Source organism: Corticium candelabrum, chromosome 11 (assembly GCF_963422355.1).
Source record: "Corticium candelabrum chromosome 11, ooCorCand1.1, whole genome shotgun sequence".
NCBI classification, from domain to species: Eukaryota; Metazoa; Porifera; class Homoscleromorpha; order Homosclerophorida; family Plakinidae; genus Corticium; species Corticium candelabrum.
Window position 1 is genome coordinate 6205327 of NC_085095.1, and position 17494 is coordinate 6222820.

The 17494-nt window shown below is 42.1% G+C and overlaps 4 protein-coding genes across 4 annotated transcripts in view; 2 read left to right on the plus strand and 2 right to left on the minus strand.

The window, feature by feature from the left end:
* Nucleotides 1-2141, plus strand: part of LOC134186552 (adenylate kinase 9-like) — a 13384-nt gene extending 11243 nt beyond the window's left edge. The window contains exons 19-21 of the mRNA XM_062654541.1: nt 812-1178; nt 1228-1544; nt 1649-2141. Of these exons, the coding sequence (XP_062510525.1) occupies nt 812-1178; nt 1228-1544; nt 1649-1851 (887 nt within the window). The 3' untranslated portion in view covers nt 1852-2141. The remainder of the gene's footprint in view (nt 1-811; nt 1179-1227; nt 1545-1648) is intronic.
* A 3300-nt stretch (nt 2142-5441) lies between these two features.
* Nucleotides 5442-10473, minus strand: LOC134186922 (N-acylethanolamine-hydrolyzing acid amidase-like). Its single transcript, XM_062655014.1, has 11 exons — nt 10271-10473; nt 10123-10217; nt 9987-10056; nt 8771-8897; nt 6468-6558; nt 6331-6407; nt 6099-6274; nt 5972-6034; nt 5828-5894; nt 5737-5765; nt 5442-5675 (listed from the first exon to the last, which is right to left on the minus strand). The coding sequence occupies exons 1-11, from the start codon at nt 10456-10458 to the stop codon at nt 5594-5596; spliced, it is 1065 nt and encodes a 354-aa protein (XP_062510998.1). The 5' UTR covers nt 10459-10473; the 3' UTR covers nt 5442-5593.
* A 74-nt stretch (nt 10474-10547) lies between these two features.
* LOC134186805 (thioredoxin domain-containing protein 5-like) lies at nt 10548-15141 on the minus strand. The gene is made up of 10 exons (XM_062654858.1): nt 15072-15141; nt 14758-14991; nt 14615-14702; nt 14397-14455; nt 14217-14325; nt 12303-12412; nt 11926-12193; nt 11123-11229; nt 10927-11056; nt 10548-10862 (listed from the first exon to the last, which is right to left on the minus strand). The coding sequence occupies exons 2-10, from the start codon at nt 14919-14921 to the stop codon at nt 10749-10751; spliced, it is 1149 nt and encodes a 382-aa protein (XP_062510842.1). The 5' UTR covers nt 14922-14991; nt 15072-15141; the 3' UTR covers nt 10548-10748.
* A 39-nt stretch (nt 15142-15180) lies between these two features.
* LOC134186804 (TGF-beta-activated kinase 1 and MAP3K7-binding protein 3-like) lies at nt 15181-17465 on the plus strand. The gene is made up of 8 exons (XM_062654857.1): nt 15181-15432; nt 15491-16418; nt 16473-16622; nt 16680-16723; nt 16781-16885; nt 16953-17049; nt 17105-17137; nt 17190-17465. Exons 1-8 carry the CDS (start codon nt 15346-15348, stop codon nt 17309-17311), a joined length of 1566 nt encoding a protein of 521 aa, XP_062510841.1. The 5' UTR covers nt 15181-15345; the 3' UTR covers nt 17312-17465.
* Nucleotides 17466-17494: the final 29 nt, after the last annotated feature.

Consider the following 17494-nt stretch of genomic DNA (forward strand, 5'->3'; position numbering starts at 1 on the left):
AAAATGTTTAAAGTCAGCAGGACTTTTCGGCCACTTTCATCTCTTCATAGATGTGAGTTCAGGGTTCTAGCTAGAACCATTTTTACAGTCGAATTGACATTGGAAGGTGTTTTGACAGTTGAACACCATATAACCATCATGTTTTGTACACTCATGTTGACATGGAAAACACACAATGCATGACTTTTGATTACAACTGCTGTGTGATTAGAGGCATTTTGAGATTAAGGTAATCTAAGTCGTAAACGAAAATGTTTATAAGCTTTTGATCCAAAAGTATTGGAGATCTCCACAAATGCCATTGAGGTGTGGCAAAAAGCAATAATGTGGCCTGTGACGGTTGGGCGGCAACCCTAGCTAGAACCCCAAGTTCATCCAGATACTTTAGTGTAGTGTTTTCTCACCCCACCTAACTGTCTGTCTGTTTGTCAATCTGTCTGTCTACCTGTCTGTCCATCTGTTACCTGTTTTCTGTCTGTCTACAAATTTGTCTTATGCATTGTGTGTGTGTGTGTGTGTGTGTGTGTGTGTGTGTGTGTGTGTGTATGTGTGTGTGTGTGTGTGTGTGTGTGGTGTGTGTGTGCGTGGTGAGTGTGCGTGTGTGTGTGTGTGTGTGTGTGTGTGTGTGTGTGTGTGTGTGGTGTGTGTGCATGGTGAGTGTGCGTGTGTGTGTGTATGTGTGTGTGTGTGTGTGTGTGTGTGTGTGTGTGTGTGTGTGTGTGTCTTTGGAGACACAAGCAAAGCCATAAATGAGTTTGGTCATGTCGACCACTCACTCCACCGTGTGTGTGTGATGTGCTTCTGTGTTCAGGTCGTGCAGTCTGCATCGCCGATCTCTGTGTAACACCACACGAGTGCTTATCTCGTCTCGGTGAATACACCCAGTTTTGTCCCGTTAGCCTAAATCGTCGCGGCGAACTCTTTGACTGCTCCATCCACGACAGTCTCAAATACACAGCAGAATACAATGGCCACTACTACAGAATGTCAAGTGCAGAGGATCTCCAATCATTTCTCGACACGCCAGACGATTTCTGTGGCCCAAATGCACCCAGACAACTTCCACCCAAAGACAAACTCCCACGTCGCCGAACAGAAGCCGATGTAAAGGCAATGTTTCCAAAACAAGTCGAATTACAAGGTTACTGTCCAGTGACATACCAGGATGGAGACCTAAGGTATCACACCATCCATACCGCAATACAATTTCCAATACATTTTTGTTAGGTACGAATATCTCGTTCCCGGCGAGAAACACCTTGTCGTCGAATATTGCAAAAAGTTGTACATCTTTGCGAGCGAGGACAAACTCCAGAAGTTTCTCCGCTTGCCCGAGCAATATGCGAACCTGAGACTACCCAAGAAGCTGCCGCCCATTCGAAACCCTTTCCCCGTTCGATCTCTTCCCATGCTCGGCTACATGGAGCAGACGGTCGCCGATGCTATCATCAAGGCACTGACAGCCGTGGGATGCCAGAAACCCAAGTACCCGTTTCTCACTGCTCAGAGATCAGCACAACTGTATGTAGCATATCATCTAAAAGGTAGGTTTCATGCAAGTTTGTATGTCATCTTGTTCTCACCGATTTTGCATATATATATATATATATATATATATATATATATATATATACATATATGTTTTCAGCATTTAATCCATGCTTGAGTGAATACACGAGACAGAAGTACAAGAACGAGTTGGCAAGGTTTGAAGAGCATTGTGAGTTGACAACGTACTTGGGTGGAAACATGGACGAGAGATATCGACCGCCCGAAGAGAGGCCGATCGATTTTGACTTCAAAATGAGACAGTTTCTTGCTCTCAAGGGCCAGGAACCACACGTACGGTAACTGTGTGAAGCATTAAGCTGTAAATGACGTGTGTGGGGGATAACATGGAGCATTCACTTTCTGTTGTACAGTACAGGTCAGACTGAAGCATACGGTATGTGCTATTTAGTAGGATGACATAAATATGGGAGATTGAGTGTTGGCTGGTAAACGTAATCGTGATTGTTGACACTGTGGATGTAGTGCTTTCACGTTTCTACCGAGTTTCCAATTGTCATAGCATGTTTACTCTCAATTCGATCATAACACAATATTATGTAGCATACAGTGAGGCGGAGGCTGCTGGTAAGACTTTGTGATATGAATTTTGTGTATTTAGTGTGTCGTATTTGATCCTATACATGCGCAGCCTCAATAACATACTTGAGCATCACTCATGCTGTGAGTACAGTCAGACCCCGTTATTGTATTCCGACATCCTAACTTCCTGACAAGCTACACGTGAACCGATTTACATGGTCACTGTGTATTTGTTATTGATAATAATCCAACAGTCAAGTTAGTCCAACAGAAACCCAGGGACAAACATGGTTGGAATAACAAGGTCTGACTGTATTGAATGAAATATTGTGTGCATCGTGATATCAGAGTGCAGTACCTACGTGATCCAAGACAACACTGACTTGGTTGCAGGAATAAGGGACTTATACCCCATTCACACGAGCACAGTTGCCGAGCCGAGCCAGCCCGAGCTAGTAAAGCGAGCCAGCTCTTGTTCACACAACGTGTAGGGAAAGCGAGCCAGCCGCTATAATGGGCGTGTTCCTTGGTGCGAACGCTAGCTATGTCGTTTGTAGAGACACTGCACACCCGTTCGTCAGTAGCCTCGGCCTCCCAGACCTGTGTAGGAGGACGGTTTTGAATCGGCGCTGCATGGGTCTGGGAGGCCGAGGCTAGTTTGTGAGTATCTCGCTTCCTTCATTTGTTCTGCTAATTTGACGTAAACCCCCATTTCTAGCACAGCCTTCAATTTGAACCTGGATGCTGTCCTTACCCCACAATGGTATGAGGCACAAGGTTGCGTGTTCTGACCATGCCCTTTTCGTATGTATTGAGCATGCGTGGCCGTCAGCCTGGCTTGGCCCACATTCACACAACAATTTGAAGCCGCGCTGACCCGGGCCAACCCGTGCTGGCACAGCAAGTTGTGGTGGGCCAGGCCAGCACGGATCAGCACGGCTCAGCCTGCATTCACACGACGATTTCATTCAGCGCTGACCCGTGCCAGCTCGTGCTGGCCCGATTAGGAGAGGTTGTATGAATGGGGTATTAGACATACATCTCTTTGTAAGGGAAATCCCATGTGAGACTACAGTTATCTGTATAGACTGTCAGTGAATAGAAAAGTGTTGACGTGTATAGTAGAGTTAGTCTCAAATCACGCCCTTTATCACACCCTCGGACTGTCAGGTGTTGTTGTGTAGTGTATACATTCTACACAACAGCACAAGAGGTCTGATACGAAGCTCAGTAGACTCCAGAGCCATACAGAGATATAGTGTACTGATTCTAGCCTGTACGTGTAGTACACCCAGGCCCTCGTGTGAAGCACTAGCAAAGGATACTAAAGTATGTAAAACGTTCCTTCCATACATTGAGCCTGTCTGTATTGACACCCCAGATGTCATATCAAACACAAACATGAAATTTTAAATCAGAACAAGCGCTTGTACCCAAACTGTATCATTAAAAACTTGAATCTACAGTGAAGGTAAATAGTCTGTTTGGGTGCAAGCGCTTGTTCCGATATAATTTCATGTTTGGTACTGGTATGGCACTTGTGATTCCCATTGTTCAAATTTGCATCACAGTACTGTACACCAACATTACATTGCAACACACTACATAGTGATACAGCACCAGTAGGTGTACTATACGTTATCTGCAGGAAGTCTGTTTCTCGTGGCGGCTCTAGCACAAATACCATGTAGATGTACCAGGAAAATGTAAGACGAGACTAGCACTCGTACTACTCATCACGTCAAACACAGCACCAGTAGACAGTGTTTCAGACATAAATGGAGAGAAGAAAAGAAGCAGATAGCAAACAAGAGGCAATTCCGCGTGAGCAGTTACTATATCTTTTTAGTTGAAGTAGACTCTAGATGATCCTCTAATTAATTAATTAATTAACGAATTCTCATATCGACATTCATTCTCATTCGTGAGTGATTCTGGATTCGTGCGTTTGCTGCCTCAATTAGAGCTGCAATATGTGCTTTCAGTAGAAAGTACAGTCTACAGAGGTGATTTTGCCACAACTGTATCGATGATGGCCTAATGCTTTATTAAGGAGCCCATATTGCTGGCATCTGATCTGATACTTCAGTTTTACTAGTTAATTAACTACTGCTGCTGGCACCAGTAACTCTTCTCAGCTTTACTGCCCATTGGACACTGTACCTGATTGATTTAGAAAGTCTTCATGCAACTTCACATGTGAAGCATTCTATATGTAGCACAAAAGTATTCTGAGATGTTGAGAGAGTGGAAATAAACCTGACCAAGTTCACTTAGTGCACCAAGACAATACAGAAAAGATGAAGCTATGCAGGAGGCAGCCCTACCATGATATGGATGCTTTGCCCACACGTTGCAACTGGTGGTGCATATGCTATACTCCTCCAGTGGATGGTTGTAAATATGCTAGCCCTGTGTAGTAGGATTGTTGTGCACTTTAAGCATCCCTCAATGGTCTATTGCTGCCTGCACAGAATACAAGAGTCTTGGTTTGCCCCAGCATTGTCTACAGCAAGATGTCTTAATGATGTGAAATTCATCTCTGTATATGCTTTCAACAATAACAGTACAGAAGATGGCCCATAATTGCTGCATATATATGCTTCAGAGTATTCAGTTCCTCAACTATCCGCAACTCAACCTGATATATCTGGTAAGGTGATTACAGACATGACACCTATTCATGAGATAGATGACTACAGCAGTCTGAAGCTGCTTCTGTGTCACTAATTATCAAGTGTTGTCTAGAACAGTAGAGAAGAACCACAATGACAGTGGAGTTCAAACAACATTAATGGCTGAGATGTTGAGGTAATGGACCATTTTCATAGAACAATCATTTAAATGACAAATTCAACTATGTTTGTCAACATCGTCAGAGTATAGTCAGTGATGAAGACTTCTCGTTTTAGCTATGTCATTAATTAACACGTGATGTAGGGAAGAACTAACTAAATTTATGTAGTGCAAAGATAACTACAGTAATTAAAGTTTATGAGTTACTCCTCCGATCTATCACAAACCCAGCATTCCTACAGTTTCTCCATTGTTTGAACAGACTTTAACAATGTTGTCACTCATACCCAAGTGGTCGATGAAGGAACTGGTTGTTAGTACATGTTTACTGTAGCGTGTGTAGTACATATGATAACAAACATGGCTGACATGATGCACGTGCGTAGTTAGTGGGTGGACAAACTTCAGACCTTATCAACCAATGGAAGAGCTGGCCACATCTCATTAACTGAAGAGAATTGTTTCTGCGTATTATCGTAGCCAGAACAATGGCAACCTATAGTGGCTGCTCCAAACATGCAACACACACACAGTAAGAAAGTGCATGGCATGACTTCGTTTCAGAGATTGTCATACTGAATAATTGCACTACACAGTTTGCATTTGCAAGTATTTGTGTCCTGCTAAAAACAACAAACAATATCTCATTCCAGTTCAACAAGCAAAATCACATTCCCACAACTGAATCAATTCCTAAAAGTATCAATCATGCCACTGATGGGTGTCTGATCCAAGCTTGGTATATGTCCGGATGTGCTGCAGACATAATTGTGGTGTACGTTGTCGAACTGAACACACAAAAAAAGTATAAAACTACAAATCAAGAATACATACCAATAATTAATTTACTTGTTAAGCACAGGGGCAGTCGACAGCACCTGTAGAGATACATAAACATAATTACTAGATAACGATGTAGACCAAGGTATGTGTAATCAACTTTGAATAGTTCAGCTGGTGAGATGTTAGCCTGACCGACTTTGTTCATCAAAGCTATTCCAGGATCACTAACGACATACACAGAATACGAGCAATCGTGTCAATATCCAAATCAGATTTGCTGTTATAGGCAAAACATACTTACCGACGGTCGTCTGAAGGCGATGGCGTAGTCCAGTGATCGTAATTAGTCTCAAGAAGATACCACCTTGTGATCAATAAAACCAAAACATTAATATCAATAAAATAAATAAAACACTAAATTGCATCACCGATGATCAGCCGCATTCAAGTGCCACACGTCTATAGCTTTATCTCTTCCTCGTGTAATGACGGCCCCCTCACCCGGTCCAATGCCTCCGATTATGACATACGAAGGTGCAATAACAGACGTGTTTGCCAACTTTGATAGAGCTCTTGCATACGTCATCCCATCTTCAGCCAAAGTCTGCAAACGACAAACTGGACGAACACAAAATCGACATGTTGGGAAATCGTAGTCACATCTCTCAACAGGAAGCTCGCAAATTGTCCACCATCCAATAGAAAAGAGAGCAAGTTCATCCAAATCGTACCCTTGTCTACGAGCACACACAAATCAGAGCGATTCTTACTGCAAACAATCTAATCTGTATCCGGACCTCTCTCGTCAAGTGAAACCGTAAATGCATTTGGCTTCTGGCCAGTCATCAGACCGACATACCCAACGTATGTCGTGCCCATATAAATGGTCTACAAAAATATCAAACCACACAACACAGATGATTCCAGCACAGAAACCAAGGATGGCGGAAGTGGTCCAGCAAGTCAGGCAAGTACTGGACCAATATTCAAAATCTGACATCTAACAAACGCTTAATTAATGAACTTACTTGTACTGATTACTTCCAATCAAGATATATAACTTATATTTTGTAGCTCAATAAACTGCCTATACAGAGCGGAATATAAGGAAAATTTTTTGGCCGGACAAACAGGTTTGCCAAAGCCACGCCCATTTAGACCACGCCCATTCTAACAAATTTTGACCCCGCAAACAACGCTTTATTTCTATTATTTGACATATATACAAAGCATGACAATAACCAGAACAACTTTAAGACAACATACCTGCAAAGCAATCTTTTATTGCGTTACAACAAAGTGAAAAAATTATGGAACCTCAAAAGACAAACTTGGAAGTGCACTATAATTATGTGAGACAATAGCAGAACATTAACAGGGAAACCTAGCACAACAATGTGCAAAATTGTATTCGGTCAGACCTTCTGGAAAACTATTTGTAGACGCGGTCCTAGAGGATTATGCCACATGTCCCAGTCATCTAAACTAAAGCTGATAGTGCTATCGTCTTGAGTCAACTCTCCAGTTTTCCTTGCTCAGTATTGCTTTCTGAAACCTTGATTAGGACAGCAGTTGGTCTTGCATCATTCCCACAACAGCCGAATAGCGGCGTCAGCGTGAAAGTCTTGAAGTGATGGTCCTTCATGGTATACTTCCATAAGGTCAGACAAGGTGGTGTTGCTCATGCTGGTGTGCCGGTCTTTCTTGATCAGTTTCAGCGATGAAAACATCCTTTCAACATGTGTGGTAGTTAAGGGGAGACTAATACTATGTCTGGACAGGGGTGAACTATGTACCACACAGACTCATAGCACACCTTGCTGATGTGCAGATCTTTTCTAGCATAATGGACTACCTCCTCAACATGAAGAGCAAGAATATTAACCCCTTTGCTTTCTAATGGTTTGGCAAAATGAACAGCAAGAGTTTTTACAGCATCTCTAACCTCTGCATTATCATCAACGTTTTTGTCTTCACTATCTTGCTCAGAAGTTTGAACGTTAGGTTTTCTTTGCCATGTTTGGGTGTCAAGAAAGGCAATTATATGACAAAGAAGTTTTGGTGTCACACCAACCTAGTCACTTCTTCATTTTATTATCAAGGCATACTAAATCGGTATTCACCTTTTCTGCAGGTACTTAGTGTGCTGACAGAATAGTCTGCCAAAAGGCTCTTTGAAAGAAACCGTTTAGGATCTTTCCAGAAGGACTGGAATTTTCAAAGAAACAGCAGTCACTGCTATTTGACAATGACAAGAAAGAAAACATTCACAAATCAGGATGTTTGATTACCGTCTTGGGGACGATGTTTCTACCGATTCATGTCCTCATATTTGGTGCTGTGCTACACGCATTCTAGGTGAAAATTTGTATTCTACGGCAACTGGTGTCTCAGTAACCCGTCTCATTACTTCACACAAAAGCATATATACTGTCTATGACCCCATGAGTGTGAACTTTGAAATCTGTAATATCTCCGCTGTTTTTTGGACCTTCCTGATGATCTTGAATGGTTAGAAACCACAAGGTCTGGCATCTGTTTACTAAATTATTTAAGCCTTTCCTACAAAGGAAACCAAAAGATAACACTTTTTGCATATCAAGGATATATTAGCCAAGTACAAATGGTTATTATCCAATTATCTAGTGAGATCAAGGGATCATCAACTCCAACCACTTAAGATAATTGGTGTTAACATGCTCTAATAAGCACACCTGGTGTGACCTCTACCTCATTACTCGCTTCCCAGTTCAGGCTTACTGGGATAGTAGATATGTACCCCAAGAAAACATACTCTCTGATAGTGCACATAGTCTGACTTATGAGTGTCCAAATCATGCCATTTGGGTGTGACCGTTCCAGTAGCCAATGTCCGGACAACACGATATATGGCCGGACATGGACTTGTTTTGACCGGACAATGTCCGGTGTCCGGCCGTTATATTCCCCTCTGCCTATATGTAAACATTGCTCTAATTAATTATATACAATAATATTTAAGTCACGTGATTTGGCCACACTTTTAGTGCGCGTTATGCTCAACCAATATACATTCGTTTCCACCATCCCTGGCAGCTAGACTATAAATCACTGTTCGCACTTTCTGTTTTCGTTGAAATTCAACGACGATAGTGATTTTTCTCAGCAGAGATGTCACACCGTAGTCGAGATTTCGACCGTGGTAAATCGTTCCGTTCTCATTCTGAGCAACAATACTTGTGCAAAACCTACACTAGTCAGACAAAATTCAAGTCGAGAAACTGTAAGGGGTTGTCCATTTTTTCGGCATTTTCACAAGCGTACAACTACACTAGAGGGTCAGGGTTAGCACTTGCCGTATGCTTTTGCAAAATGTTTGTAGATGCGCATATGCGCATGGCCTGTTCTGGCGTATTCACGAAAAGTTCTATTGCCGGAAGGTGCTGGTACTTCACAAACTGATACTAAACATTTTCACTGTACCTTTAGTTTCTACTCGTAGCGGACTTTCCTGAATGTCCTGGTTTCTAGCTACAACATCCGGTGATGTATTGGTGTGCTTGGCACCGAGCTTGGAATATAAATGTCTACCTCACTCAGTTGATCAAATGGCTGCTGCAGTGCACAGAAGGCCAACTAGCATGCATCAACACTTTGTAAATACGTTTGTGTTTGCCACCTCTGAACGTCTTGGCCGTCAAGATGCTGTTACAAAAGCACAAACATGCTGGAGATCTGGCAGCAGAAAGATTAGAACATGTTGTTGATAAGTTGGAAACGACCAAGAAAGCAGAGTGGCAACATACTTTCAACGCTGAAGGTGCATTTGTTGGGTTGCTGTTAGCTCTTCTTTTGCGATTCTGTTTAATATGTGAAAATTGCAGGGCGTCTCGTGGCATGGGTAGACCGAGCTATAGCTCCATCATTCATAGGCGTGGTTATTAAAATTGCAGACTGTAAATGCGTGTGAGGACCAAATTTGTATATAGTATATACACCGCCCTTTTTCCAGTCTGAATCTGCTACTCATTCTACCTTATCAGTCAACTAGAAGCCAATAAAAGTGGGCGTGCCCATAAAAGTGGGCGTGCCATAAAAGTGGGCGTGTCCATAGCATCGTGAAGTTTAGCCCCCCATTTATAGAGGTCACGCCACACCCCTGAAAATTGTATTGTTGTAGGCTAGCAACAATTTATCATATGCTTTCACAAAGGGGAGGGGTACAAAAAAGCATCCGCTTTGTAAGCTCGTGAAAATGCCAAACAAAATGGATGACCCCTAACAAATTAATTGACGTCCATATACAACAACCATGCAGCCAGCCATTTATCACTCACGCTGAAAAGTCATATGCAATGTTGAGCAGCACAACTTCACCCAACGAGATATTGAAAGAACTAGAAATCCCTAAAAATTAATTTTAAAAATTAAAAAATTTTAAAATTATTTACCTAGAGATTCATGCATGTTGACCTCTCATCTCTGCAGCATATGGCTGTGGCAAATACGTATCGAGTGCTGAACCAATATACTCAGCCACACCCACAAGATCTTCAGGAATGAAATGTCTGACAGCAAATGCTACTTGAATGTTGTACTTACTGATAACGTATAGTCTTACAGTATAGCATTCTTCAAACTTGGTACTAGAGCTGTGTAGTCCTTCACCACATGTTCCCACCTCTTCTCCGGATCCATGTCCAGATCGACCACATATCGCTTTGCAATTTGCGGATTGTCCCCGCTGCAGCCTCGTAGAAGACAGAAGAGAAGCAGCAACAGCGAAGATACCAACAGAGGTGTACGCATCTTGTAGCTGCTTAGTTCCGGTCACGTGGTAAATGCACGTGTCAACAATTACCGAATGCGCATGCGCAAGGGGTATAGTGAACGCTTAATTGTTTTGTTTATATATAGTATGTTATATTACAGACAGTTACACATCTCTACTTAATAATATATAGTAAAACGCAATTTACTGATTTATAAATCATGTTGATTTCAACTAGTATCTAACACATCACTATATTTCTCGTGTACGCCACAACTTACTACACATAGAGTATACAATAATTGATATCTAACAATCGAATCAGTCGTCATTCAATATTATCCGTTACAAACTGGACGAGATCTTCCAGGACACGACTGCTTTTATACTCCTTCACTTTGACACCATTACTAAAGAGAACCAACGTGGGATAACCGTGGACCTAAGAGAATCGAATCTAACACAAGCTGCACACACATCAAACACAGAAATACTGCTCTTCATACGTGATGCTCTTCACAAATCGTGGAGTGAGCTGTGCAATCCAACTTGGCGATGCGAATGGCAAGTTGTCTGTCCTTCACTGTCTGACCGAGTTGCTCCCACACTGGAGCCAATCGCTTGCAATGGCCACACCTAAAACATACAGTTATATGTCTCACATGCAGTCTGCTTATCAAATTGACATCAATATTATTTTACCAAGGAGCAAAGAATTTCACAAAGGTAAGACCGTCTTGCATTGTGGTAGTAAATGTCTCGGATGTCAAGTCTACAACAGGAGGCAGTGGAGATGGTGGTTCTTCATCCTGAAACACAGTTCTTTACATCTACTCATCCAGAGGTCACATGACTTGCAGTACCGTAACCTAGCTACTAAGTATATCTTGTGTAAACAATAAAACTTTGTGAAACTCAATGTCTGATGATGAAGCTGCATTACATAATGCAATCGGTCTGTTGAAATAGTCAAACTGTGAATCCAATGACTTTGTAGTCTCACACTATACATGCAACTAAAATCCAAATCCTACTCAATAATTCAACTGCAACACATCAGGTAATAAATAATTAATTAATTACGTCAAATGTGGAACTCCCATATAGCAAATAGCAACATAACTTTATGTTACCTTTACTCAGCATTCCAAGTACCGGTAAGACAAGTAATGACATATCAAAACTTCAAATTTCCTATCAGAACAAAGCGACACAAAGCCTATAAACTACATCGCCTAGAACTCAAAACATGCGTGATACTAATTCTTCGGTTGTCATACTACGCTGCAATAGTAATAAACAAGTGACTTAATTAATTCATCTAATCACTTTGTAAGAATACACACGAGCACTTAAGTTATTAAGAACCTCACACTAACAAATCCGTCAAACTCAATCTGTTTGTAACCAGTTCTCATCACATGCAGTAAGCAATAATAAACCACGATTTATTTCAGACAGCCAAATATGCAAAACACAAGATAAATATGTGTATAGCAACATACCGTACTATCTGTTTCTGGTTCTTCGTCTGCTGGCCGATTATCATTCACAAATGTAATCAACTCCTCCAGTGACCTACCGCCTGTGTATCGTTGGATGACTTTGCCGTCTTGGTATAGGAAGAGTGTGGGGTAACCGCCCACGTTGTTCTCGGCACAAAGATCTTTATCGATAGTGCAGTCGACCTTGCCGATGTTGACAACTCCATCGTCCTGGAAATGGGCGGCCAACTTATTCCATGTTGGAGCCAATCGTTGACAGTGGCCACACCTAATGCATCACACACACACACACACACACACACACACACACACACACACACACAATGAACATCATATCATTGCCAACATGTAATTGAAATCAATAAATGTAAACTTACCAAGGAGCGTAAAACTTAATAAAATAATATCTGCGAGAAACACTTGCTTTGAATGTTTCAGCCGTTAGCTTTGCAAGTCCATCAATGACTTCAGGCTGCAAAGTCCTCTCCTATAATTACCAGCAGTGACTAATACAAAATACCTAATTTACTGATGCTGCATAGAATGTGCATCTCTAAAAAAACTATTATAATTCTGTTGTACATACGACAAACTCGATCAAGTACAAAACCACTGCATGGTTGATCGTTAAGAATGTAATACCGTATTTCCTAAAATGCCACCCTTGAATACACACGCAGAGTAGGTAATTGGTATTCATTATACCACGTGCATGCTTGACACGTGCCTGAATCATCTAAACTGAAGAGTAACGACCCAAGAAGTGTTCATACGAGGCTGCCTTCAAACTCAAAGTAGTACAATACATGCAGCACTTCGGGAACAGGCAAGCAGGATGAGACAATAGGGTACGTAGACAAACGCCGAGTGGCATAAGAAGATAGCCTCAAAGACGATGTTGCACACAGAAAAGATGAAGGGAGGAAGGGGGGGGGAGAAAGATCAGGCTTAAGCCAGACATGCGTAGTGTGCGTGTGGTGTACACTGTACATAGAAATGGCATTGAAAGAACACCACCCTTAACAGCAGGATCCAGCCTTGCCAAATGAATAAATGCCACGCCGTTCTTTCGAGGAAATACAGTACCGTATTCGCTCGTAATAACGCCCTGGGCATATAGAAAAGAAAGGATTTCCGGGCATACACAAGAGCATGGGAATTATTTCGGTCCTGAGCGTATACTTGGTCGCAATATGCTGCCGTTTGGCGAGTCATCAACTAAACACTTGAAAACAGATATACGACCAATAGCCATTTGCATGCAAGATCAAAGGTACTGGTATCCGTACAGCACCAACAAATTAAACCAGAGTCGTCGGCCTGAAGCCCGTCAACAGTATCAGTATCAGTAATTGCAACGAAGGCATGAGTCTAGCGGTAAGCACTTTCACTCAACACTGACCTGTACCAGCTCATCAAACGCGCGTGCACACACACACACAGATGTTCTGCGGACACCATTTTGTGTATTCTGCCCATGCATATACCCTGGGCATACTGACTGTACTACTGTACACATGGGCATGGGCGTTTTTTCAGGCAGAAAGTTCTGGCCTGCTGCACATTGGCATATAGACGGGCATGGGTGTTATTACGGGTAAATACGATATAATGTATTTATGACACTATCAAATAATTATTAAAGCTTTGGCTAAAAATGAGACTAGATTTACACAATAATATACCAGCAAGTACCATAAAAACAAACAAATAAATAAATAAATAAATAAACAAATAAATAAATAAATAAATAGACAAATAAATAAATAAATAAATAAACAAATAAATAATAAATAAATAAATAATAACTAAATACATAAGCAAATAAATAAATAAATAAATAAATACACAATAATATCTAATTGTTGGGTGTGTGACTTACTCCGATGCTGACACTTATGACTACTTGTGTATTCCCCATTAATAATTAACTGTAACGATTTGTTATCGATCCACTTGCTTTGACGATCCAATCATATAAAGCTACTATAGCATTACATTCTCATACATTTTCAAAAACTTTCACTTAACATTGAAATTTAATTTTAAGACAGTTAATCACGAGTGACAGCCACAATCCCTACATATAGCACACTGCACTGTATAATATCTAATATTATAATTTAATATTAATTTAATAATAAATAATGTAATATTAATATTTTTAATATTAATTAATATTAATTAAATATTAATATTAATTTAATTCTTACAAGACTTGGTAATACATGCATGTTAATGTAGGTACACTAGACATGACTTTGCAAAAATGTGCTAAAACATGGCATCACCTCTTGTTTACTTCCATAGTCCAGCATTTCTTCAACAAACGCAGCGAGCGACTCCAAATCTCTATTGCCTTGATAATGCTTCTCTGCACTTCCATGCACAAACTTCAATCTGTACAACAATGACATCCATCACATCTCCACATCACACCAGATGCTCTCGTCGCACAAAATCTGTCATACGTTGGATAACTCGAAACACCTTGCTCAGAGCAGACAGATGTATGTTGTGTACAGTCAATCTAAGAGAGAAAACACACACACACACACACACACACACACACACACACACACACACACACACACACACACACACACACACACACACACACACACACACACACACACACACACACACACATTAAGTTTCCACGTTTGAATGCATGAAGGTCTAAGTCTACCTTAGCAATTCGAATATTAGCCTCCTCTTTGTTGTACCGTTCAGCAAGAGAGTCCCAGACTGGACTTAAATTTTGGCAGTGGCCACACCTGTATTAGACCATGCTGATCATGTATGCTCGATAAAGACAACAGACACACTGACCATGGAGCATAAAACTTGACGAAGTGAGGTGACTTGATAGTGAGTTGTGGAAACGTTTCCGACGTCAGCTCGTCTGAAAGAGAGGAGGAAGAACAAGAGACTGTAACGGCAAGAAATATTGCAGCTACAAACAGTGACATTGTCGCTATTTCGACTGCAGACATCCGCTGTAACGCGCGCTGACACGCCTTAAACGCCCGGATAATCGTGACGTGTTAGAGTGTCACGTAACCACTAAACTTGCAAAGAATTTCAAACAACAGAAGTTAAAATAATATTGCTGCGTGCACAATTGCATGACAAAATTTGTTTACTTAGCAAAATCTCTAGAGGTCGATGACGTCGCACACGGGTGGTAGATAGGTTTCTGAGTTGATGTGCGCATGCGTAGGGTAATTCCCCCTCCAGAAGCGACAGCGGGTACGGTGTCGCAACGCTGACCTCAACTGCTTCCTTTTATTCACGGTTTTACCAGATTACGGAAGAACATCAGTCGTCGCGTGCAGGAACGAGTGACCGACGCCACTTTCGGCTTCCTCATTCATTCTTCGGCGTTGCAACGTCCCCATTTCTTCTCTACTGCCGCCAATGGCAGTGAACCTTGACGCATTGGATTATCTGTCCAAGAGGTTTTCATCTTACAGCCTAACAGAGATCTCCCAGCTGCTGATTCAGGTAAAACGTCCCGGATGTAAGTCTCTACATTTTCGTTTGGATGTCGTTCTGTGCGTAGAATGGTAACGACACGCTTATGGTAGAAGCCATTCTCGGCGATGATCTCTATTCAGGCAGTGGAGAGCCTATAGGATCGCCCAGACGCAACCCACCACAAACTGTTGGACATCCCAATGTGACTGTGTCGTCCCCAGGGTTCACTCTAAGTCCGACAAACAAGGAGGGTGTTGCAGGTGAGGGGTTTAACCCCACTTCTTATGGGAGGATGCAGTCAGCTCCTGATCCTAGAGTTTACAGTCCTTATGACAGACATCCTCAACAGCCACCGCATCATCATCAGCCTGTGTCTCGGACTCGTTCTTTACAACAGAGAGAGTATCCCCGCGTAGGAGACAGTCCCTCATCACACGTGGTGGGACCTGTCTCGGAGTATTCTAGTGATCCTGCGGTGACCAGATATTACGAACAACAGGGTTACATTCCGTCTCGTCCGTCGGACCCGTATAACCGATGGAGTCCATACCAGCCGGGCTATTTGCCTTCACAGACTCCGGATAAGCCGCGGCTTGAGCTTCGTGTTCCAAGCAGTGGGTCAGGCTACAGTGACTGGAGTGCGGGGTCTGGATCAGAGCAGTTGCCTCCGGGATCGCAACGAATGCCATCGTATTATGATCCACGCGAGTACCAATCGGGCACGCCCAGTGACTACCATCCGACTGGATATCGGCCTCATACTCCGGGAGACTATCTCCCACTCCCCGGACAAGACACAAGAATGTATCCGAGCGAGAGTCACGGCGGTTGGTCACAGACCAGCGCGTCGGGTCATTTCCCTGTGACTAGTCCTGATCTAAACTACAGCAGAGGGAGACCGTTCGAGGTCCAGCCCGTGTACAGTATAGGAAATCAGCAACAATACGGAGCGATATCACCTCACGGTCAACTCCCACAGAGACCAAACCAACCGCTACATTTGTCACATCAAAGTAACTGAAACATCTCACCCGTCATCAAATATATTAATTATTTATATTATCTAGCATCTCATAGTAGTAACAGCAGTAGTCCCGGAGTAGTTCCTGTAACAGGTCACACACCTCCAACTCAAGTCCCACACCTACAGCAAGTCATGTCCCCACATGCCAACACTCCAACACAACACTCGACTCCAAACGAAGCGTACCTTCAAGGTTGACCATTGCAGTACACTAACCCCATCAACAATAACTAAATATTTTGTTATACAGCTTTGTTGCTCCATCAAGGTGCCCAACTGGAGACAGTGAGACGGGTCAGTTTACTCATTTTATTATAAACATTAAAATGTATTTAGTTGTGGGTCGTTTAGCTGTTGGAATCGGCTCGCGGTCATGCTGATCATTTACGGCGGGACAACTCGGCTCTCGAGCACCACCACAGTCAACAGGTGTCCGCATACTCAGGAATACCATTGGTTGTACCACCATCTGTTTCGGTGTTGTAGACTTGTGTCTAACGTTTTCATTTTAATTAACCAACAGGAAGATGATCTAGAGATCATACGAGGTGAAATACAAAGTTTAGAGACGAGCGTCGACGACCTTCAACGTACGTTACGGTCTCCACAACCGGTAGCAGGTACATCAACTCGAAAAATCATAAAAAATAAATTTGTGTAGATTTTTGCTATTAGGTGCGATGCCACAAGATCAACAAGATCAAGAAGGTGCCGCCATTGTGATGGTCTTACTTTCAGTGTTGTATTGTTGTTCTTGTAGGGCCACATTGGTCGTGTGAACATTGTTCATTTTTGAACCATCCAGCTCTCACTCGATGCGAGGTGTGTGAAATACCGAAGAGGCGACCGTCGAGCGAGAGACAAATGGCATTCAATTTGTAGCACGTTGTGCGTGGAGATGAACTTTTCTGCAAAATACGATTGATTGACGATGTTGATACGTTTTGACATGTCGGTTTGCTGATTGTGTAGGTACAGGGTTCGTAGTTTATTGTATATTGCTACCTGTGGTAATAATAATAAGGAAAAAATGAAACACAAAGTCGACTGCATTGAACAATAGAA